The sequence below is a fragment of the Elgaria multicarinata genome, chromosome 10 (assembly GCF_023053635.1).
Source record: "Elgaria multicarinata webbii isolate HBS135686 ecotype San Diego chromosome 10, rElgMul1.1.pri, whole genome shotgun sequence".
In the NCBI taxonomy this organism is placed as follows: Eukaryota; Metazoa; Chordata; class Lepidosauria; order Squamata; family Anguidae; genus Elgaria; species Elgaria multicarinata.
In genome coordinates, this window is record NC_086180.1 from 14,874,088 (window position 1) to 14,897,929 (window position 23,842).

The window sequence follows — 23,842 nt, forward strand, 5'->3', positions numbered from 1 at the left end:
GACGTCCCCTTGCTTGGATCCCAACCTAAGGATTCGCTTAATCTATATATCGTATCTGTGTCTTGCCTTATTTCTTTCTGGTGATTTGAAATGATTGGTAAGCCGCCTATGAGGCCAGGAGAGCTGCTCCCAATCAGAATAGACTAACCTGGGTTGGATTGACCCAGGCCGTTTCTACACTTGCCTTTTTTCCCGGGATCATCCTGGGATCATCCCTGTGCTTGCAAATGACACACAGGGGATCCAGGGAGCAGGCAGGGACGATCCCTCCATAATCCTTAGGCGTGGAAAAAGCCCCAGTGGAGGCTGGTGGCTCTGATGTCAGTGGGGCTGTGGATCCACTCCAGGTTTCAGGCAGAACCAGTCAGAACTCAAAAGGAGCTCTCCAAGGTGCTTCCGCTCACACCCCAGCAGGGGCCCACTGGCAAGAGCCCCCCGGACTTGCTCCTCCTTTTCCCCATTGCAATTTGCTGGTTCACCTGCCTCTCACATTAGCCCAGGCAACAGCGGTGGTGAGAAAGCGGAGCAGTAGATACCACAGCCTACTTGCTCCCTAGTTGTTCCCTGCCTGCCAAGCCAGCGAGTGGTACAATGTTATTATTATTTATTTATATAGCACCATCAATGTACAATGTACAATATAGCACCATCAATGATGAGAAAGAGGACAAGGAGCAATGGTGGTGAGAAGACAGAGTCACTGAAGGAACATATTAATGTAAGAGCAGCCCTGCTGGATCAGACCAAGGGTCCATCTAGTCCAGCATTCTGTTCACACAGTGGCCACCCAGCTGTTGACAGGGAATCCACAAGCAGGATGCAGGTGTAACACCATCCTCTCACCCATGATCCCTAGCAAGTGCACACAGAAGTACTGCCTCAGTTACTGGAGGTAGCACATAGCCATCAGGACTAGTAGCCATTGAAAGCCTTCTCCTCCAGGAATCTATCTAACCCCCCTTTTAAAGCCATCCAAATTGGTGGCCCATTGAGGATATCTTGCTCAAGGGCCCTCAAAACCTGGAACTGGCATGCCTTCTGAGGGCTCATTTACACCAAGCAGGATATCCCACTATGAAAGCGGCATGAAAGAGGTATATAAAAGGCAGGAGCCACCCTACTGCTTTATAGTGGAATTGAAGTGCACTGGCAACTGTTGGAGCCCATGACATCTACCATATACCGCTTACACACCACTTTCATAGTGGAATATCCTGCTTGGTGTAGATGTGTCAGGGGCCCCAACAGTTGTCAGTGCACTTCAGTACCACTATAAAGCATTCGTGTAGATCCTGCAGTGTACTTCAATACCACAATAAAGCAGTAGTGTGGCTCCTGCCTTTTATATACCGCTTTCATAGTGGAATATCCTGCTTGGTGTAGATGAGCCCTTAGTCACAATGAGGGCTGGGGGAAAGAGAAACTTTCATTCTGATCATGGTTGGCAAATGAAAAGGTAAGCCCTTCGCTCTCCACATGCTGCAATCCGAATAAGAATCTCTCTCACACACACCAGTAATATTTTTGTAAAAACCCAAGACACAACACATTCCGCATAATGAGGTGGTAATGAGATAAGATAACAGAATGGACTGGACGATTTCACCTTGCAGGTGGGAGCTGACAATGTTTAATGCTGTTCTAGAAGGAAGATTCATTGCATGTACGAACACACGACAGAAGGAAGCAGGCTGGTCTAGAACTTCTTTCCTGGATGTACTGGCTTTTTTACTTGCTGCGGGTTTATTTGCTTTGTACATTGGGAAATATTCAAAAATGGCATCTTCTATCTACAACCCAAAAGTGGTGCATTCCAGCCTACCATCTTAGGGTACTACTGCTTCATTCCACCACGTGTGTAGACAAGGTCTCAAAACGAGGACCTAGAAGGTGTATCCAAAACCAAGGAAGTCCCCCAAGCAGTTCTTTAGAAACTGTCAAGAACGTATTTCTAAGCAACTGGTAATCGGAGTCATATTTTGATACAGAGGCCCTCCTCTCAATACCTCTGCCTTCAAAGGCACATTTGATAGTGACACGAGAGAGGGCTTTCTCAGTGGTGGCTCCCAGGTTATGGAACTCCCTGCCAAGTGAACCTAGGTTGGTCCCCTCTCTGCCATCCTTCTACAGGCAGGAAAAGATAATTCTATTCAAGCAGGCCTTCAGCATGTAAACTGGTCTATTGCGTTACTGGTGTGTTGTTCAATTGTGCTTTAAATGTATTTTATTATGGTTTTAACCCAATTTTATTGTAATTTTTATTTGCATCTAATGTCTGTTAGCCACTTTGAGCTCTCTTTTCTTCATGGAAAGACAGGGCACAAAAGAAAGAAAGAAAGAAAGAAAGAAAGATCCAGAAAAAATATTCCCCTACCTGTTCTTGGTTAAAATTGAGAACTCCAACGCAGTAAACCCTCGCTCCCAGTTCCCTGGCCAGATCTGCCTGTTCCAGAGAGAACAAGAAAAAAGAATAGTCTATGCATTGGCTAGAATGTAACACACATGGACAAGCGTTGAAGCAAACAGGAGGTACTGATTCAATTCAGCACTCACCTCTTTTTTTGAATATTGGGGTATGAGGCCTTCCAACTTTCCATCTGTCAGAGCGATGATGATGCTATTTGACTTCGAGCCTCCTGCATTCTGGATTTGGTTATTCGCCTGAAAAGCAAAGAATTGCTTTTCACAATTGTATTGGGGGTTGGGGGGAGGAGTTGCAGGGGGAGAATAAAGATATTTCAGGGAAGAGATGCAGATTGTAAATATTAGTATTGATTATTCATGATGAGCTAAAAGCCCATCAAACTGGGGCCAAAAGAAGACACGGCGTTATTCACGTCTTCAGCCCTTGCCTGGCTGGTGTTCAGGGAGATGCGGTGAGGATCCGAAATGGACCAGGACCATGGAAACAGCCTTGCAAAAGGGCTACAGCTGTACACAACATCCCATCCCAACTGATCCAAGAGGGTGAGGTTCCTCGAACAGTGACCCAGCTGGTTTAATTAAAAGAGGGAGGGAAAAGAACTTACTTCTTTTAATCCTTCATGCATGTATGTTTCACCTCCTGGCTTAACATTACGTAACTCTTCAAGGCCTCTCTTAATGTCTTGACTAAGGATAAGGAGAAAGCGAAGCAAACGATGATTAATCTAGTGCCCACAAAAAGGCAGAGCTGGAAAAGCTATTTGACAGAGTGAAGGTCTACGTCTTCATAATTGTACTAAATTGCACTTTGCAGTTTATTTATTTGTCTCGCCAGCGCAAAAGTTCCGTCTGCACATTTCGAATTTGTGAAGCGCTCTCAATTTACCTCCCCCCCTGCCCCCACCCCTCAACATTTAAAAGGTAGATTAGAAAAACGAGCATAAACCAATCTATATCCACACTGGCAGTCCTGTTGCAACGGAACGCATGCTGTGCACTGTAAGATGGCAGCTGAGCGAGTTACGTAAAGTCAATGCAATCTGTTTCATCCAAAATATTTTACACTCGGCGTCTATTGAAAACAACTTGAAACTGATTATGTACGAATGCAGATTACAAAGCAGACACTCTGTGCTTGCCAGCAATGAGTGGCAGCCTGTCCACAGGCTCCGGCAGTTTTGCTGCCAAGAAACAAACGACAAATCAAGTTCCAGTTTTCTGAAACAGATTTCGCGCTGCAAAAAATAGCTCTCGTACAATCAGTTCAGTTTTATTTATCCAGCATACAACCAAGACCTCCCAGCAATCGCTGACATTTCCAGACCTATTTCAGCAATGGGGCCCAACGGATAAGAAGAAGGAGAAGGAGAAGGAGAAAGAATTCGCTTCTGCGGAGAGAGAGAAAGTTACCATCTGCCTACTAATATTATGGAACAAGATAAAGTTATGGATGGAATATGTTGGCCAGAGGGAGGGAGATGGAGGAAGGGATATGAGGGGTCTGAAAGAGTTACTGATTGCAGGTTTATACCAACCCAAAGGGACTCAGTTGGGCATGGTTGCATCGCCCACATTATTTAGACAAAGAGCGTGCAACCTCAGCCCCGAGGGCCAAATCTGGCCTGCCAGGGTTCCCCAGATGGCCACGCCCATTTCCCCTGGACCCGCCCTCTTTCTCGGCATTTGCACAGTCCCCCTCCCAATTCTAAGAGGTTGATATGCCTCTCCTAATGCTTCACTACTAACAGTAAGAACTTTAAGCTAAAATATCCCAGCATTTGGGGGTATTTCTGGTATTTTGGCCCTGCTTCCTTCTTGCCTTTTGCCCTTCCCACCACTGAAAGGTGGTGCCTGAGAACGTCTCCAAAACTGAATTTGGGCCTCAGGCTGAAAGATGCTCAACGCCTCTGTTCTAGAGCACCAAGCCCACAGCAGATGGTTCTCTCTGAACTATTTTTTTCATCTCAGTCGCCTTGAGTCTACTAATTCCAAGATCTCCACCTAGCAGGCATTCTCACCAGAAGGGTGGAGCATGTTCGCTGATCTACCACCATGGCTGGAATCCAACACTTGCCCGGACTCATGGCTGCTACTAATGTGTCAATCCCATTTGCCCATATCTGGATGCGCAACGTGTTTAGCACCATTCCCTTTATCCCATGTCAACCATTGTGGACGGTCCAGATGGACACCTCCGCCACAGAGTGGGGAGCCTACTTTGGGCGTCTTCAAGTCTCACATACAAATACACACATCATATAAATGTGCTCAAGTTCCTTGCTATGATCAAAGCATTTTGCACCTTTGAGACTATGCTGGCGGTCATATGTGATAAGTGCACCAGTTGCTGGGGAACATGGGTGGGAGGGTGCTGTTGCACCATGTCCTGCTTATTGATCCCTGGCCGATGGCTGGTTGGCCATTGTGTGAACAGAGAGCTGGACTAGATGGACCCTTGGTCTGATCCAGCATCAGGGCACTTCTTATGTTCTAATTGGGCACAAACAATGTTGCCCCCATCATCTGCTTGAACAAGCAGGGGGATCACTCCAAGACCCTGCTCGACCTGACCCTGCTCCTGTGAGACTGCTGCATTCAGTGCCTCATCTCCTTTCTGAACAGGGAAGTACGCAAGGTACGACAGGACAATGCTGACTATATTCTGATATCACCACCGCGTCCCTCCTTGAAGTTGTATCATCCTGCACAGTATCTCCCTGTTGTAACAGTCTGAGGAACTGGGTTGGAAGAGCAGGAGCCACGCCGTTTGAATGTGAACACTGAAAGGAGAGGGGGGCCTCTCACCAATATTTCATTCAGCTCTAGAACACTCCAAATGAGGCTCTGTGCAGGCACAGAACCCGTATCTGTAAGAACAAGATGGCCACTCACAGAACCACAGTTAGGCTAACTATCCTGTCCTGTTTCTTACTGGAACTCAATGGGGTCATCCCATAAAGCCAAATGGTGGGAGATTCAGGAGAGACAAAAGGAAGTACTCCTTCACACAGCGCATTGTTGAATTATACAATTCACTACCACAAGATGTAGTGATGGCCACCAACTTGGATGGCTTAAAAGCGGATTGGACAAATTCATGGAAAATAAAGCTGTCAATAGTTACTGTTGTACACTTCCCATGGACATCTGGTTGGCCATCAGAATGCTGAACTAGGTAGGCCTGTGGTCAGATGGAGCACAGCTCTTCTCATGTTTATTTATTTATTTATTTGAAATCATGTATATCCTGCTCTTCCTCTCTAAGGAGATCAATGGAAATCATAAACAGTCTAACCGGCAATAACAAACAAGAAAACTTGCATCAGCCACAAGAACATAGGTTCTCATAGTCTTATGATCAGCTTGAAGGCAGAGTGCCGTGTCTAAGGCACTGGGGTCAAGAGGGGCATTGGTGGGGCCGGCCTAGAACTGAAGGAAAAACCTGTGAGGGCCAACGCTGAGTGGCAGAATCATCAAAGGGTGCAATGGTCAATTCCACCAGGTCTGCCTGGCAGCTTCTTGGCACTGTTGGCAGGGCTCAGTGATCTGACCTTCCCCAAGGCACAAGCACTGCGAGTGTCTGTCCGACGAGGGATCGCTTGCTATCAGAACCAGGGCATTTACAAAACAGCACCTTAGAACCCAAAGACACCAAGGCATCAGAGAAGCTCCTGAAGGTGCAATGCAACTGAATCAAAAAGGCGAAAAAACGAAAGATACACCAAATGAAAAAGGAGTAAGCCAGAGATACAAAGATGAGGGAAGGCTCAGTTCAGTCTCAAATGCAAACTGCCCAAGCCAAGAAGGCTCCTGACGATTACTCTGTTGTGGCAGTCAGAAAGGAATGGAGCGGGAGACACCCTCTGAGTAGACACACTGAAGGGAGGGAGCAAGCGCCACCAAAATTTCACTCAGCTCTCAAACGTCCGAAACAAGACGGTCTGTCTGAAACCCATATGTGTGAGTCCCTAGCCTGCTATAGACATATTTAAAGACTTCTTTAAATTGTTGGACTTACGTTATTAGAGATCTGCTCCTCAAAATCCCCTTTTGCATCCCTTACAGTCTGCTTGCATTTGAATTAGTTTTATGTATTTTATGGTGTTTTTATTTATGTTGTACCCCGCCTCGATCCAGAGGGAGAGGCGGCTAAGAAATAAAATTATTATTATTATTATTATTATTATTATTATTATTTTATGAAAGTACAGAACCAAGGCGATCATGCTCTCAATGCATCACAGATTTCTCAGAGCCAATCTCTGATGATGAGGCCAGCAATGGAAGAATAACAGCACATATCTAGGCCTTGTTCAGTCATGAAGACATTGCCCATATATGACCACTGATTGTTGGGGTTCTCTGTTTTACTACAACCAGGGAACATAAATGTAACCCTGTTACAAGGGGCAATTTGTAAAAAAAAAAATGTAGCCTATTCAGAACCAGAACCAGAACCAGAACCAGAGTAAGTTCTCTAGAGTAGGTTTAACCAAATTTTGTAAGCTACATAATTCCAGGGACCCATCAGCTGACCATCTCGAGGGAGTATGCAATACCACAGGTTATCTGCAGAAAAGATGGTCATGGGCATAAAATTAGGTTGTTCCGTCCCAACAATATCAACATTTACTTTTTAAAAGAAAATAAAGTTTATAGCTCTCATGGCTTTGAAAATATGCCTGAAAGACCATGAGCCATATCAGATGAAGTCTCAGAAATCAAAACAGACTGCTAAGTACCATTTCCAGTGGTCAGGGAGAAAACATCTGTCCTGCTACAACTAAGTTAAGCGAATCACTAAACACTGCAGAATAAATTATGTTGATCTTTCACTGAAGTATCTGTATTTTTCTTGCTTTTCTCTTTTCCTTTTGTTACCATGTGCCAGAGACCCAAATTCTGAATTCTACCTCAAACTCTTGAGCCAACTGCCTGCACACCAAAATATATTTAATAATAAAAGCAGAGAGCTGCACAGTTCAATAGGTGATGCATTGTAAAATAAAAGCAATACACGAATACCTTGCAATAACAAGCCAATCCTGGGAGGTCTGTGAAACCCACATGGAATTCAAGACAAAGAGAGGGAAAGGCAACCAGCTGATGACAACTTGGAGGCTGCCTGTTTGCGCTGAACAGTTACAAATAGAACATCTTCTCAATGCAACATATGTGCATGAATCTCACACCTCTGTCTTTCAGAAAAGGCACATTTATATCCCTAGCTGTTAGCATGCCTGTTGTCTTCTTCCCAATCCTGCTTAATAATTGTTTCGCCAAGTCCTTCATACTTGTAATCAAACATAAGGGGGCACATGGCTTGCTCCCAATATGGCTTAGTCCCAATAAATTCGCTAGCATCTCCAGTTAATTCTGCTGTGCTACTCAACATTTCTATGGCATTTTAGAGAGTTCAAAGTGCTCACTTACATTATCCCAGTAATCCTTACAATAACCTTGCAAGGTAGATACTATAGGCCTGGCAACAGAAGGCTGAATTCTCCATTCTTAAATCTGCAATCCAGCAAGGCTATCACTCTTGCAGGAAGGTTACTAAACCCCCATCACTCCAGTTATGACATGGAGATAGGAAATCACACTTTGGCATTGGTTTAGGCCAAAAGCTAATTCGCTACTGTGAAGGTTTGAGGCCTATACAGACAAAGTAAAAAGGTCAGGCATTAGAGGCCTGGGTTTTTTTTCTGTTGAGAAAGGGTATCCCTGAGAGGAGTAATTTATTTCTCCAGTTAAGTTTCATCTCCCAGTTAAGTTTCATTTCTCCAATTAAGTTTTATTTCTTCAAAACTGAAACAGTACTTTCTGCTTTGTGAGAAGAGGGTATAAAGGAAAGGAAAGCCAGAGATGAGAGAGGAGGAAAGGACGAGAGCATGAGGAAGAAGCAGTGGGGGAAAAGCCTAAATGCAGCTAGGGTAAAGGACTTGCATTTTGCAACTTTTATTTTCTTTTAATGCCTTTGTATTACTGTATTGACTAAATACCTCTATTTGTAATTTGGTTATTTAACATTCTAGTAAACTGTTGTGTTAAACCTAAAGTGTCCGGAGTGTCAATCACCCAATATTTACAGCCTAAACCCAACATTACTGGGAAGGGAAAGGAAAAAAGAAGGAAGGTGGGACTCTTAAGGAGGCAGAGATCCTTAAGGAGTTGCTCAGGGGGTCCAGGACATAGGAAGGAACCCTGACAGCCACCAACAGTAAGTTATAGCATTTGTAATCACCTGAAGATTTCCATATTGTTATTGCTTTCAAAAGTACTGGCAAGCATCTGATCTCTAAAAAAATAAATGCAATATCGAAATTTACTTACTGGTTTTGTGTTAAAGGCAGAATGACCTTCGCTTGCATGGAAAACACGATGAAGGATAATCTCGTCCGGGGGCTTTGAAAGACAAAAAAGAAAGAAAAACATCCACCTCGGGATATAAATCAAAACTCTGCACCCACGTACATTTTGATGGGATCTGTGCCACAGCCAGACTCTGAGGATCTCTCCATCTTGACCTTTATGACAGGAGCCAAGTAAACACAAAACCCACACAGGAAGTTATCTAGCGTCCAGTATGTGACAGCTCAGCAGTTGCGGATTTCAGCTGACTTAAAGCATTATCCTGAAGGCCAATTCTTTGAAAGAATGAATGTTTGGTTATGCTCACACTAAGTTTTCACAACTTGGACCACTGCCTTGCATTTTGGTAAGATAGCCTACTCTCATTGACAAGGGCTCTCAGAATTAGAAGCCGGGGCCTCCGATTCCAGCAGGGCTGTGAATTCATTTTGGGTTTTTTTCAGAAACAGGCAGAGCGCTAACAGAGCTGTCCAAGGTGCTGAACCTATTCTGGACCTTGGGTTCAGCACCGTGGATAGCTTCTTTAGCATTCTGGCTAGTTCTGACTGAACCCAGAATGGATTTGCAGTCCCAATAAAATCAGAGCTACCAGCCTCCACTGTTAGAAGCACACAATGGGCCTGAATAAACCATTACTCCATTTTGGGCCCAAAGAGAGAACTGCAGAGAGACCATCCAAGCCAGCAAAGAAACCTTTATACCAGCCTCTCCCAACCTGGTTCCCTCAAGATGTTTTGGACTACAACCCCCATCAGCCCCAGCCAGCATGATCAATGGTCAGGAAGCTGCAGCCCTAAACATCTGGAGGGCACCAGGTTGGGGAAGGTGTCTTTATACCAATAGGCCAGGTGGACACACTCTGACCCCTATAAAGAAAGCCAGGTCAGGTTTCCACATTTGTCTCAAGTAAGGAACACTGCTGCTACTTGCTGGCTATAAACCAACCATACTTTGCCCATGTAGAATCATAGAATAATAGAAAAGTAGAGTTGGAAGGGGCCTATAAGGCCATCGAGTCGAACCCCCTGCTGGGTCTGACTCTCAAAGTGTCTCCAGCTGAGACCTTTCCCCGGAGATGCTGGAGTCGAACCTGGGACCTTCTTCATTCAAATATTATGCTCTATCACAACCTTCTCTGACCTGATGCTCTCCAGATATGTTGGACTACAATTCCCAGCATGCCCCAGCCAGGAATTGTAGTCCAGCACATCTGGAGGGTACCAGGTTGGGAAAGGCTTCTCTGTCATGACTAAGCCATGGTCCTTCCCCATAGTTTGTACTGAATTTGTTTCTCTGCAAGAACATAGGAAGGCGCTTATACTGAGTCACAGCACAGGTTCATTTAAGCCTCATATTGTCAACACTGACTGGCAGCAATAGCTCTCTGGGGTTTCAGGCAGGAATTTTCCAGCTCCACCTGGAGATGCTAAGGACTGAACCTGAGAACTTCTACATGGAAAGCAGGTGTTCTACATGGATTTATATTATCATACACTGAAAGTGTCTTAGAGAATAGTAGGGAAATACTTTTTCCTGATTTGTGCTGCCTTTCTTAAGTAGCTTCTTCAACTGTTTTTTTTTTTTTTTAAAGACAGGTAATGTCATTGCCAAATATTTTTCTTTCATTCATTCATTCTCTCTCTCTCTCTATTTCTCTCTCTTTCCTTCTACTATTAATGAATTCCATCCTGATGGGAAGCATACAGGAGTACTTCTTTCTTTCTTTTTTTCTTTCTTTCTTTCTTTTTAAAGCCTCACTTCAAGTCTGAGGCCCTTACAAAAGAATAAAACGTGTGTTGCGCCGCTACTGCAGAGCTACATCTCTCAGATGCAGCCAAATGGGAAACAGATGTACAACTCATACCGGAATGATCTAATTCTTATAATGAAACCTGCTCTGCATTTTCACCATATGCTGCGCGGAGCAGCATTTGTCAACCATTACACGGTCCTCTTTCTCTTACGAAAAAGGCAGGGGGAGGGGGAAAGGAATTGTAATAAGCTGTTAAGAACTGTTCATCCAACTCGTCAGCCAAATCACATTTATTTCAGCCAATTCAGCATCAACAAAACAAAATCGGAAGGGCGGGGTTACTTGGCTGAAAGGAAGGATGACCAAAAGACTTCGGAATGGCCAATCAGATCATTTGGGGGGGAGATAAACATCTCTTTTGCCAGTAACTGAAAGTCAGGACCACGTGGCCTCTTTTGAACAACCATTATAATCTTTTTATTAACTTACATGGGAGGTGGCGGGGATGATTCCAACTGCATTTCTCTGCTTGTTCTACAGAAAACCTAGTTTTGGCTTTAAGAAGATGGATACAAGCAATATGCCATCCGGCCTGTCTATTTCACATGACTTTTCACCAGCTGGTCAGGCTCACAATTGCCTGTTGTATTGCATTTTCCATAGGAAACAATTAACTGCAATTATGTCTATGCAGTTACTTCCTGTATTCCCAGTGTTGTGCCTTTAACCAGGGCTGAGTATAGGCTATGCTGGGTGTGTGTTTGTGTGTGTGTTGTGTGTGTGTGTGTGTGTTCCAATTTCTGCACCAGTGTTGGGAACAGCAAAATTATGTTGCCCGACTAAATGATGCAAATCAGGCAGATTGTGTCTATATTTGTGTAGATTGAATAATTTAGCCTGCTTCTGGTAGCCGTAAGGAAAATCAAGGAGCTACACAGAACACTGAAAGCCATGGCTTCTGAAATTTCACCCGGGCCTACCTGAAAATTCACGTGTGTGTGTGTGTGTGTGTGTGTGTGTGTGTGTGTGTGTGTGTGTTTTACAAAATCAAAAATGAAGCTGCAAAATTCTGTGCCAGATTCCAAATTCCTTCCTTGTGCAAAGTGATTGGAGCAGCAGGCTATACTTGCAGCCTTGCCTTCAATACACAATCAGTCATGGTATGGACATCAACAATGGAATAAAAGGTACCACACAATGTAGAAACTTTGGGATTTTTCTGTCACATGAACTTTACCATCCACCCTGCCTCATTATCTCAAGGCGAGATGGAGGGAGGTTTATTTTTTTGTGGGAAAATAGTCTTATCTAATCATAGAATATTAGAGTTGGAAGGGGCCTACAAGGCCATCAAGTCCAACCCTCTGCTCATTGCAGGAATCCACCTTAAAGCATCCCTTACAGGTGGCTGTCCAGCTGCCTCTTGAATGCCTCTAGTGTGGGACAGCCCACTACCTTCCTAGGTAACTGGTTCCATTGTCGTACTGCTCTAACAGTCAGGAAGTTTTTCCTGATGTCCAGCTGGAATCTGGCTTCCTGTAACTTGAGCCCATTATTCTGTGTCCTGCACTCTAGGATGATTGAGAAGAGATCCTGGCCCTCCTCTGTGTGACAACCTTTTAAGTATCTGAAGAGTGCTATCATGTCTCCCCTCAATCTTCTCTTTTCCAGGCTAAACATGCTCAGTTCTTTCAGTCTCTCTTCATAGGGCTTTGTTTCCAGACCCCTGATCTTCCTCATTGCCCTCCTCTGAACACGCTCCAGCTTGTCTGCATTCTTCTTGAAGTGTGGTGCCCAGAACTGGACGCAATACTCAAGATCAGGCCTAACCAGTGCCGAATAGAGGAGAACCAGTGCCTCGCGCGATTTGGAAGCTATACTTCTATTAATGCAGCCCAAAATAGCATTTGCCTTTTTTGCAGCCACATCACATTGTTAGCTCATATTCAGCTTGCAATCTACAACAATTCCAAGATCCTTTTCGTTTGTAATATTGCTGAGCCAAGTATCCTCGACCTAGTAACTGTGCATTTGGTTTCTTTTTCCTAGGTTAGAACTTGGCATTTATCCTTATTAAATACATTTCCGAGCCCAATTCAAGGTGCTGGTCTTAACCTATAAAGCCTTACATGGCTTGGGACCACAATACGTGACAGAACGTCTCTCCTGACATGAACCTACCCATACACTGCGCTCAACATCTAAGGTCCTCCTCCGAGTGCCTACTCCAAGAGAAGCTCGGAGGATGGCAACAAGGAAGAGGGCCTTCTCAGTGGTGGCCTCCCAATTATGGAATGATCTACCCAATGAGGCTCACCTGGCTCCAACATTGTTATCTTTTCAGCACAAGGTTAAGACTTTTCTCTTCTCCCAGGCATTTAACAGCATTTAACAACATAGGCTGAGTTTGTTTGTTTTTAACGGACCCCAGAACTGTTGTTTTTAAATGGATATTGTTGTGTTTGTTGTGTTTGATGGTTTAAAATTTTGTATACTTTTTAATGTTCACTGTTTTCAACTTTTGTAAACCGCCCAGAGAGCTTCAGTTATTGGGCGGTATATAAATGTAATAAAATAAATAAATAAATTTCATTCTGTTGTTTTCAGCCCAGCGCTACAGCTTATCAAGATCACTTTGAAGTTTGTATCTGTCTTCCAGGTTATTAGCTGTCCCACCCAATTTTGTGTCATCTGCAAATTTGATAAGCGTTCCCTGCACCTCCTCATCCAAATCATTAATAAAAATGTTGAAGAGCACTGGGCCCAGGACTAAAACATAGACTTAAATATAGACTTAAAAGAGACTTAATATATGTCTACCAAAGCCTTTATGTCTACCAAAGCCTATACAAGCAACACTTTCCAAAATAGGTAAGTCTTATTCTAGGTGGGCAGTAGTTATGGGTCCCATAACATGTTTTAGGAATTGGCTTAGGCCTTAGCTAGACCTACCTTTTGTTCCGGGACAGAGGACGGGAGATCTCATGTTGGGATTAACGCAAGACCTCTCCCCCGTTTACACATAAGACGTGACGACCTCAGGAAGAGAGGCGTTGCGGCCATTTATTTATTTTTTAAAGTGATGGCAGTGCACGAATGCTCGTACACTGAAGGTTAGTGTTTTTAAAAAATTAATTTGGTTTCCCCACTCCCTCCATCCTAACCCCGATGCGCGCAGCGCTCCTGAGGAGTGCTGTGCCCCGTGCGCGGCTCCCGGCTCCACGCGAGTAATCGGATGGAGCCGAGTCAAACCACAGAAATGGGCCACACGTTCCGCGGTCTCAGGCTCAGCCCAGGACCGCATGAAAAGCGGGCCCAAAGGGGAGGGCTCTATCTCGGGGCACGGGAGGGATGATCCCTCCCTGATCACAGGATCCCCTGCGCGTCATGTGGACGCACAGGGACCATCCCGGGGTTCGCCCCAGGATATAGCCTGGTCTAGCTAAAGCCTTAGTAGATGAGGCCAAACACCATCTTTCCTAGCTTTCTTTTCCTATCAGATACGCTTCTACCTCACCAACGAAGAGCTATCTCAGGTGTGATGAAAGAGAGAGGAACAGGAAATGGCAGATGAAGAACAGGAAGCATGACGGACTTACCCTTCCTGTCTCCTCTACTTCTTTTCCAATGTTGATCTCACACATCTCACTTGGTGAGATTAGAATGGATTTAAAAAATGATTTTATTTTTTTTAAAAAATCACTTTCTACATAGTCATTTTAGGAAAATAATCTTTACTGTTTTCGAAGCCCAGTTCCCTCAGGCTTATTATTACTTCCAAGCCAGGTCACTAACTTAAAAACTGATTTTCTATATAAGAGAGAAGGGGGGTATTTATTTATTTACTGCATCTTGTTACTCCATCCTTATCAGGCTATGGTGGAAACAGAATGCAGGGTTAGACGCACCGGGCAGGTTTACATGATCAAGCAGCCAACTCTGGCTTATTTAAGCCACAGTTGGCTATGGCTTGTCATGTCATTCAAATGCGGCCAGGGTGGGTTGTTGGCATGGTAAACAACCCATCAACAATCCTAAAACAGCCCATGGGCTCAGGGTGGTTTGTTCACCAAGCCAACAACCACCCTCACCGGGTTTGGAGGACATGACCAGCTGCGGTCATGGCTTCAATACGGAAAAGCCGCCCAACACACGCCGTCATGCGTTGCAACCCACCATGGCTTAAATAAGCCACAGTGGCCTGTGGTGAATGTGCAAGCCAGTGAATGTGGCGTTATTAATGACCCTCTCTAGGTATGTTAATAGTAACAAGGAACAAAGAAAGAACAGGGGCACAGGGATAATCAAAAGATGTACGCTTATTAAGCACCACACTGTATTCAAAACACATTTAGGGAACATAATGCTATCATACAGTCACTTTATCTGAGCAAAACCATGTATATGTCTTCTTTTTTTCATGTGAAAGGTTTACAACTGAAGATTAAGCACTACAGAGTTTGTTTTGCAATCTTTCCCATTCCAGTTAAGCCTGGAAGCTACAAGAGAAAAACCCACCTCACAAATCTGTCTGTCAGCTGCTTCACGAAGTCAACGATTTCAAACCAATTTGCTGTGACGCTCCCTGATCTGTAAAGAAAACAAAAGTGAGCATGCCTTCATCAAAGGGGTCCACGTAAACAATCTATTGTGTTTCAAATACATGTGTTCTGTTTTCCTTTTTTAATATTCTTTTCAGTTTTGTTCAGTGCTTCCTTTCAAAGGCATTAATTTACTTCATTTATTTATTTATGCATTTAGAGTTTGTGCTGCTTTTCCTCAGGTCAAAGCAGCTGACAACAATAAAGCAGATATATTATTCATTTTTTTAAAAAAATCATTGAATAAAAGCCCAAGTAACAAAAAACAACATTAACATGACAGCACTGCCTTTCTGTTGAATTATTTCCTAGGACTTAGTCTGCCAGTCTCTAACAAAGATATAACAAAGATGTGCTTTGCAGCTCGTTCTAAAGCTGCATAAGGAATTGGAATTCCAACCTTAAAGGAGGGGGGGGCAGTCACCAGAAAGTCCCTGCTTGTGACAGCTATGGTGCTCATTTTATGTGTTATTGGAACATACCCTTTTCCAATAGCAACCTGTCAGCCTAATATAGACCATCAATAAGAAGGCATTTATATTCCAGAACATTATTTTCTAAATGTGTGGGGGGAGGGTAGGAAGAAAGAGGGTTCTGCATCAGGATATGTTTACATGGCTACTGAATTTCTGAGGAGGCAGCCAATTCTACATATCCTGACGGGACCCAACGCTTGCATAGCTTTCCGAGTATAGTGTTTTGGTTTAGCACATATACTCCTGTATCGGGAAAATGTAACATCAGGCACATTCCCTCCCTTGCTTTAAGATGGCCTCCTAGCTCACGACACTCAAAGTTTTCTTTTGAGAATGTCACTAGACGTCCCATCCCCAGCAGGGCTGGTGTCAATGGTAGGTAATGAGAGCTGGTGTGGTGTAGTGGCTAAGGTGTTGGACTGGAAGTCGGGAGATCCAAGTTCCCCACTCAGCCATGGAAACCCACTGGGTGACTTTGGGCCTGTCACAGACTCTCAGCCCAACCTACCTCACAGGGTTGTTGTTGTGAGGATAAAATAGAGAGGAGGATTACGTGTGCCGCCTTGGGTTCCTTGGAGGAAAAAAGGCGGGATATAAAAGTAATAAATAAATAAATAAATAAATAAATAGGCAGGTTGGCCACCTGCTGAAAGCCCACTCAGGTTGGGCACCTACTGCCAAGGGCCCACACACAAGAGGCCTCTGGACTTGTTCCTCATCGTCCTGGTTGCAACCTGTTTGTTCACCTCGCTCTAGCCCAGGCAACGGTCATGGTAAGGAGGAGGAGATGCCACCACTTGCTGGCTCACTGGCTCTGTGCCTGTCAAGCAAGCAAGTGGTAGCAATACATAGAAAGAGGATGAGGAGCAACAGCACCTGGTGACAATGATGGTGAAGGAGAGGGGCCATTGAGGGCGTCTTTCCCAATGGCCCTCAAAAACCTAGAGCCAGCACTGAGGCCACAGCTAGACCGAAGGCTTATCCTGGGATCATCCAGGGTTCGCCCCTGCCTGAGCACTGGATTCCCTGTGTGTCACCTAGATGAACAGGTTTGATCCCTGGACGATCCAGGGATAAACCTTAGGTCTAGCTATGGCCTGATCCCGTGTTACACAGTGGCAGGCCTATCCAGTGGAATTTTAAGATGTTTTTAAAATGTTTTTAGGATGTTTTTTAGGATGTTTTTAATAATGTATATTATGTTTTAATTGAGTATTATGTATTTTATTGTTTATTGTTCTTCCCCGCCTCGATCAAAATGGAGAGGCAGGCAAGAAATAAATGTATTATTATTATTATTATTATTATTATGCAGTTGAATTAAGACTTTGCCTCAGCAAGTTCTCCATTCATCCTATGGAACCATAATCCCACAGCAGCAAGCCACAGAACTGCACATACGCTAATGGCCAACCACTAACCACAAAACCTCATTATACAAGAACCTAACCTCAGTTCTTATTCTCCACAAACAGATTATGTGACAAAAGACCCACAATATGGGACCATACAGATACCACCATCAGCAGCATCCTCAAGTCCTCTGTCTTCCATCTCTCACTTCTACAACAGCCTTCTCCGGCAAGACACATACCAACTACACACAAATGCATTGCTTTTCATACTGTGTTCCTAGGGTTCCTCTGGAGTAGTAGGCAAGTACTGGGGGCCCGAGGGCAAATTTGCCCCCTCAAACCTTCTAGTGGCTATAACCACCACTCCTCGCCACAGCCAAAATGGTTGCCAATTTTTTGTGGGGTGACTGCAGCTAAAAAGCCACATTCTCCTTTAACCCAAAGCACACAGGGAGTGTTTCTCCGCGAGTACAATTCTGCTTTAAAGCAAGGTGTTTGCTCCCCACATGCTTTGTTTTGAAGGGAAAATGCAGCCTTTTTGCCTCTGCACTGTCCTATTTCAACAGCGAATTTGGCGGCAGTGACAGGGGCTGCAAAAAAAGGCTGAGGAATGGGCACATGTGGGCTCAGGAGCTTTTCAGGTGTTCTTCAGTGATGGTGGACATGCCCTACCAATGCTTCTATGTAAGTATGGATGTGTTTAACACATTTGATGTAGTCCAAGGTGCATTGCCATTTCACACAGAGCAACAATGAAGCCTAACAGGTTTGTCCAACACTTGTGTGAACTCATTCTACATCCTAGGTTCCTAGAGTCTTTGACAGCATGCAGGTTCTATGGGAACAGGGCCTTTTCCTGTAGTGGGGCACCCACTTGTAGAATGCACTCCCGAGAAACATTCAAATGGCACCTACAATGCTATCTCTGAGATTCATTCAGTGGATTTTGTTTTACTGACATCTTGTACTGGGTTTAATTGTTCGTTACATTTATATTCCACCTTTCCTCCAAGAAGCTCAAAGCAGTGGACATGATCCTCCTCCTTTTCATTTCATCCTCACAACAACCCTGGGAGGTAGGTGGAGAGTCTGCGACTGGCTCAAAGTCACCCAATGAGCTTCATGGCCGAGCGGGGACTAGAACCCGGGTCTCCCAAGTCCCAGGCCAACATTCTAACTAATGAAACCACACTGGCTTACAATGTTCAGTTATGTTATATGCTCTGATAGATGAGAATTAGTGTGTGTTTTTAATCTAGATTTCTGTTCCTGTTTTTGTTGTTAATAGTTTCATAAGCCACTTTGAAGGCTCCATAGCAAAAAGGCAGAGTTTTAAATCAATAATGTTTTAAATGTTTTCAGTAAATAAATATGCAATACAGAACTGCATGAGCAATACTTAAAAAAAAAAACCTTTTACATTAGTCTTATTTGCTTGTTACATATTCCTGCTTTAGTAGATTGTAAGCCTATGCGGCAGGGTCTTGCTATTTACTGTGTAATCTGTACAGCACCATGTACATTGATGGTGCTATATAAATAAATAAATAATAATAATAATAATAATAATAATAATAGTTGGTGAAGGAAATGTTAGGAGGGAGCAAGGAAAATATTCCAAGGTTCATTTGCAACAAGATGCTTTTATCCCCAGTGTAGTGGCTAAGGTGTTGGACTGGGAGTCGGGAGATCTGGGTTCTAGTCCCCACTTGGCCATGGAAACCCACTGGGTGACTTCGGGCAAGTCACAGCCTCTCAGCCCAACCTACCTCACAGGGTTGTTGTGAGGATAACGTGGAGAGGAGGAGGATTATGTACACTGCCTTGGGTTCCTTGGAGGAAAAAAGGCAGGAATTATATAATGTAATGTAATGTAATGTAATTTAACCCTAAAACCTGTTTGTGAGGGGAGGGTATTGAGGTTTTGGCAATCCTCCCACCTCTGACAATCCTCACACAAAGAGCACCTCTGAGCATGCACAAAAGGTAATTCCTTCACTACTGAACAAAGTAAACACAAACACATCTGAGATTAGAGGGATGGGAACCAAGGGTAAGCCTAACAAGTGGGCTGGAGCCCCAGAACCTTTTTGAGGTGCTGTTGTTATGAGCACTGTGGGAAGCATGGCCAGGGCCTGCCCAAGGCATTTTTCTGCCTGAGGGAAAGAACAAGATGGCCCCCTTTCCCATTCGGTGTACAGAAGCCAATTGGACTGACAGTTCCATCTTTCTTCAACTCTGGGGATGGGACAGCATCCCCTCCTGCTCCTGAAGGCAGACGGCTAGCTGAGGGGGCCGCAGGGCAAGCCATTTCCCAGGCGGCTCTCTCCTCCAACACCTTGCGGTTGCCTCCCACCATCTGCCACCTGAGGCCACCACCAATCTCTCTCTCTCTCTCTCTCCCCTCTCTGCCTAATGGTAGGGCCGGCCCCCCTGAGCACGGCTGCAGCAGGGGGAAAGTTAAGGAAGAAAACGCTGGCCATGCGCTTAAGGCAAACTTGGTGGGCACGAGGCTGCCTCATGGCGTGGGAGGGAGGCCTCCCGACTCCCCCGGCGCCACCCCACGATGCCCCCACCCCCGGGACGCTCCCCCGCTTTACTCACTTATCGAGGACAAAGTACAAGTCGTAAGCTCCGCGGCAGTTCGGCTCTTCTTGGGTGTGAGCCACGGGCGGCAGCAGCAGCAGCAACGGCACCAGCACAACAAGCCAACACGGCGCCGCCTGGCCCAGCGGGTCCAAGTCCCGGCCTCGGCGGCTGCCCGGCGCCGTCCGCACTGGGGCCTCGCGTAGCCTTTGGCCCCCCATTCCTCCTCTCCTCTCCTCTCCGGCTCGCTCTTTGCAGCCGCCGGAGTTTTCTTTCTGCAAAAGGAGGAAAGCAGGGAGGGATCGACGCGGCGAGGGGGGCAGAGAGAGCCGAGGAGGAGGAGGAGGAGGACAAAGGGGAGTTGCTGCAAACTCCGTGCAAATCCCGGAGGAGGAAGAGGAGGCGGAGGAGGAGGAGGACGACGAGGAATCCCCGCTGGCCGCCCTCGAGTCCCGCCGGGCAAACAATAGGCGCAGGAGGCGATCGCCGCGGACGGAGCCCCCGGCGCGTTAAGGGCCAGCCGCGCCTTCCCTTTGGCTACCAGCCTCTCGCTGCTGCTGCTGCTTGTTGCTTCCTTCTTCTCGCTGCAAAGTATTGATTGCCACGCGAAACTGCCAATGGCGACCCGGGGGACCAGCGAGCCAAACTAGGAGAGCAAACTTGGCGCGCGCGCGCGCGCTTTTCTTTCTTGCGCTCTTCCGTCTTTCTTTCTCCGCTGTGGGTCCCCGCGGTACCTTCCTCGGGTTGGGTTGGGTTTGCTCGCGATCCCCCTTCCCAGGCCTTTTATGGCGTGGGGAAAACGTTGCTGTGACTAATGTTCAGTGATTGATGACTTGAGGGGAGAGAGAAGCAGGAAGGAGCCAAGATCAAACGCATCTTCAAACGGACATCACTTTGCCTCTCTCTTTTTTCTTTCTTTCTTTCATTTTTACGCTAAAGTAGGCGCAGGAGGCCGATCTGGATCGGCACCTTAGCATGGGGGGGGGCGGGATAGGGGGCTTTAGCCCTTCTTCCCTTCCCTGCTCTTTCGGCCCGATCCAGTTTGGGGGCCCTGCGTGTGCAATGTCTGGGTATAATCCCACAGAAGCCCTACTTAGAGTAGACCCATTGAAATGAATGGGACTTCAGATAAGCACGACTGATTTCGCAATGGAGAGGGAGATCCCACAGAAGCCCTACTTAGAGTAGACCCGTTGAAATGAATGGGATGTAACTTAGGCCACAGCTAGACCTAAGGTTTATCCTGGAATCATCCAGGGTTCGCCCCTGCCTGAGCACTGGATCCCCTGTGTGTCACCTAGATGAACAGGTTTGACCCCTGGACGATCCAGGGATAAACCTTAGGTCTAGCTATGGCCCCAGTCATACTATTTTGCAATGGAGGGGGAAATCCCACAAAAGCCCTACTTAGAGTAGACCCATTGAAATTAAACGGGCTTCAGATAGGCATGACTGTTTTGCAATGGAGAGGGACATCCCACAAAAGCCCTACTTAGAGCAGACCCATTGAAATGAATGGGATGCAACTTAGTCATGACTAAGTTAAGTCCCATTCATTTCAATGGGTCTGCTCTAAGTAGGGCTTCTGTGGGATGTCCCCCTCCATTGCAAAACAGTGAGCCATTTGCCTTATGGACTCAGACTCTACCTGAGAACTCCACAAGAAGTGAAAAGGAACACCTTAGGGGCAGTGGGGCAGCTCTATAAAGTTGGCCCTTGGCACCCAAGCCCAGGGTCTTGCAGACCCTGGAGGGGGAGGAATAGGTGATGGGGCAGCTATAAGCAGGCCTGGTGTCAGCACCTGGGCATGCTAGGGCCCACCACAGCTAACTGGCATTGCTTGCTGCAGCATCCTTTCTTCTTGGTTTTAGGGGTGCTACAACTCCCAGCATTCCCCAGCCAGCCATGTGAAACCATAAAGGCTTAGAGTGAACCCTTCCTTTCACTCCACTTATGTAAAACAACACACCCACACAACATATATGAGAGCACACATACACATTTTAAGCATTATTATCATTATTCTTGTATGGTCCTGGCTCATCCTATCCCAAATGTTTTTGGAGGGTACCACTCACATGAATTACATAGAACAGCCAATTAAAATTCAGATTTAAACCCAGTTGTGATTTCTTTTAAACAGATGTGGCACACGTACTCAGCACCACTACCAGGAATTGGGGAACTGAACCTGTGTCTCGCAAGTCCTAGTCCAACGGTCCTACCACATCACAGTGGGTTGTTGGTGACTTGAGTCCCAATATAAGCCCAGGCCTTTTATGTCTTTAAAGTTAGAAGCCACAACCTTGAATTGGGCCCAGGAATTAATTTTTAGCCAGCATAGATTCTTTAAAATGGGTATGGTGGGGTGAGAGTCCAATGGTGAACGTATTGGCCTTGGCAATTATTGCTTAGATTTTTACATTTATAAGCTGCTTTTCAACAAAAAAGAAGCTACAAATATCTAACTATTCCAGGCACACACCAGTGCTTGAATTATACAGGCGATCCAGGCCAGATGGGACCCAGCGTTCTTAGCTATCATTTCAGACTGCTTCAGAGAAGAGGCCAAGACATGGCTAAAATTGGGGAGGGTGTCTTGAACAAGGACTTTATGGAGAAATCATTAAGGGTCCTCTGACCACCACCACCACCCAAAATGTAAGATGGGTATCTGAGACTGGGCTCTCAGGTCCCTCAGTGAGAGCTGTCAGAGTGAGCACCATGGAGAGGGGACATGGCATTTTCTGGGAGGGCCCCATATCTTTAGACAATCCTCCCTGTAGAAATTCATTTGCCCCTTTGTTGATCTTGAGGAAAACTTTGCAAGGCATAGAAATGTCAGTCTGCTGCAATAATGCTATGTTTTTAGGCCTTAGCTAGACCTAAGGTTTATCCCGGGATTGTCCCAGGATCATCCCTGTTCATGTAAATGACACACAGGATATCCCAGGAGCAGGCAGGGACAACCCCGGGATGATCCCGGAATAAACCTTAGGTCTAGCTAAGGCCTTAGTTAATGTTTTTATCTGCTACTTTACATTTTACTGCTGTTTTAATGTTATTTAATGTTATTCAGTTGTTTGTATTTAGTAATCGGGATATTTGGATGGTTTTAATGTTTTAGTGAGTTGATGTTTTGAGATTGTAAATCACCTTAAAAGGTGAGTTAAAAATCATTAAATTAATAAATAAAACAGCCCAGTAGAGTCCACAAACTGCACATTCATCCTGGCAGGGTCTTTGGCCTTTAGAAACAGGAATAGCTGAAACATTGTAATTCAAATGGCCTACGATAGAACCAAAACACTGATAACCGGCCTAGCAAATGCCCTGCCGCTTTAAAACAGTCCCTGTATTAGTAATCAGGATCATATTTTGTCCCCATCATGTGGTCAGTATAAAACTTACTCTTATATTCACATTTGTTTTAGACATTTAGCACAGACCAAGAAAACCACCTTCAGCCAAATTCTCTGCACATATGTAAGTAAGCAACAAGTTGTATCAAGAAATGCAGCTGTTCAGATATACAAGAAAAATGTGGTGTTGCTTAACGTTAGAAGGCTTTTGATGACTTGAACATGCGGCAGCTGTTCCGAGATGCAAAAATGAGCTGAATGTGGAAGTTTTTATTACATCTTTTCCTCCATCAGCTGTCAAATTTCGGCAAATTAAACACTATAACTCAGTTAGTTCTTGACACCTCAATCCTAACTATCTTTAGGGGATAGTAAGACTCCTCAATGGTGACGGAGCTTCCTTCCATGCAAGCAAGCTTAGGCTTTCAGTCTTAGGGCATGTCTAGACCAGCCCTATATCCTGGGGTAGTCCCTGAATAATCCCAGTGCATCCAAATGACGCACAGGGGATTCCGGGGGCAACACTGGATGACCAGGGAGTTTCCCTGGGATATCGGGAACTGCGGAAAACTTTTCCACGGTTCTGAGACCATCCCATGGAGCACGCCGTGTGGCCACTGCTCCTGGGTTATCTTATCCTCTCCACGAATAATGGGAAACTTGAAATGGGCACTGAGCTGCACAGTGGCAGTCCATGCCCATCAAAGGTAGAGAGCGGGGTTGGGGTGTTCCTTTGGTTTTTTTAAACACCCTTACTTTTTGCGCTGGAGCACAAGTGCGCTCTTCCTGGTTGGTTTGTTTTTTAAAATGGCGGCCGTGATGTCCTTCCAGGCCTCGATGTCCTTCCGCGATGTCAAGATGCCCAGGGAGGATCACGGAAACCAGTAACTCTGCGATCCTCCCCCCTCCCACC

General features: G+C 45.4%; 1 protein-coding gene across 3 annotated transcripts in view; it reads right to left on the reverse strand.

Annotated features, from left to right (window-relative positions):
- The window catches only part of ANTXR2 (ANTXR cell adhesion molecule 2), a 157,400-nt gene extending 137,384 nt beyond the window's left edge, over positions 1 to 20,016 (reverse strand). For all 3 annotated transcript variants that reach the window (XR_010025885.1, XM_063135232.1, XM_063135231.1), the window contains exons 1-6: positions 19,586 to 20,016; positions 15,068 to 15,139; positions 8,758 to 8,829; positions 3,030 to 3,111; positions 2,554 to 2,661; positions 2,375 to 2,443 (exon numbers count right to left, since the gene is read on the reverse strand). Coding sequence is in view for 2 of the 3 variants with exons in the window: in XM_063135232.1 (XP_062991302.1) it covers positions 2,375 to 2,443; positions 2,554 to 2,661; positions 3,030 to 3,111; positions 8,758 to 8,829; positions 15,068 to 15,139; positions 19,586 to 19,788 (606 nt within the window). In the remaining variant the exon portion in view is untranslated. The remainder of the gene's footprint in view (positions 1 to 2,374; positions 2,444 to 2,553; positions 2,662 to 3,029; positions 3,112 to 8,757; positions 8,830 to 15,067; positions 15,140 to 19,585) is intronic.
- Positions 20,017 to 23,842: the final 3,826 nt, after the last annotated feature.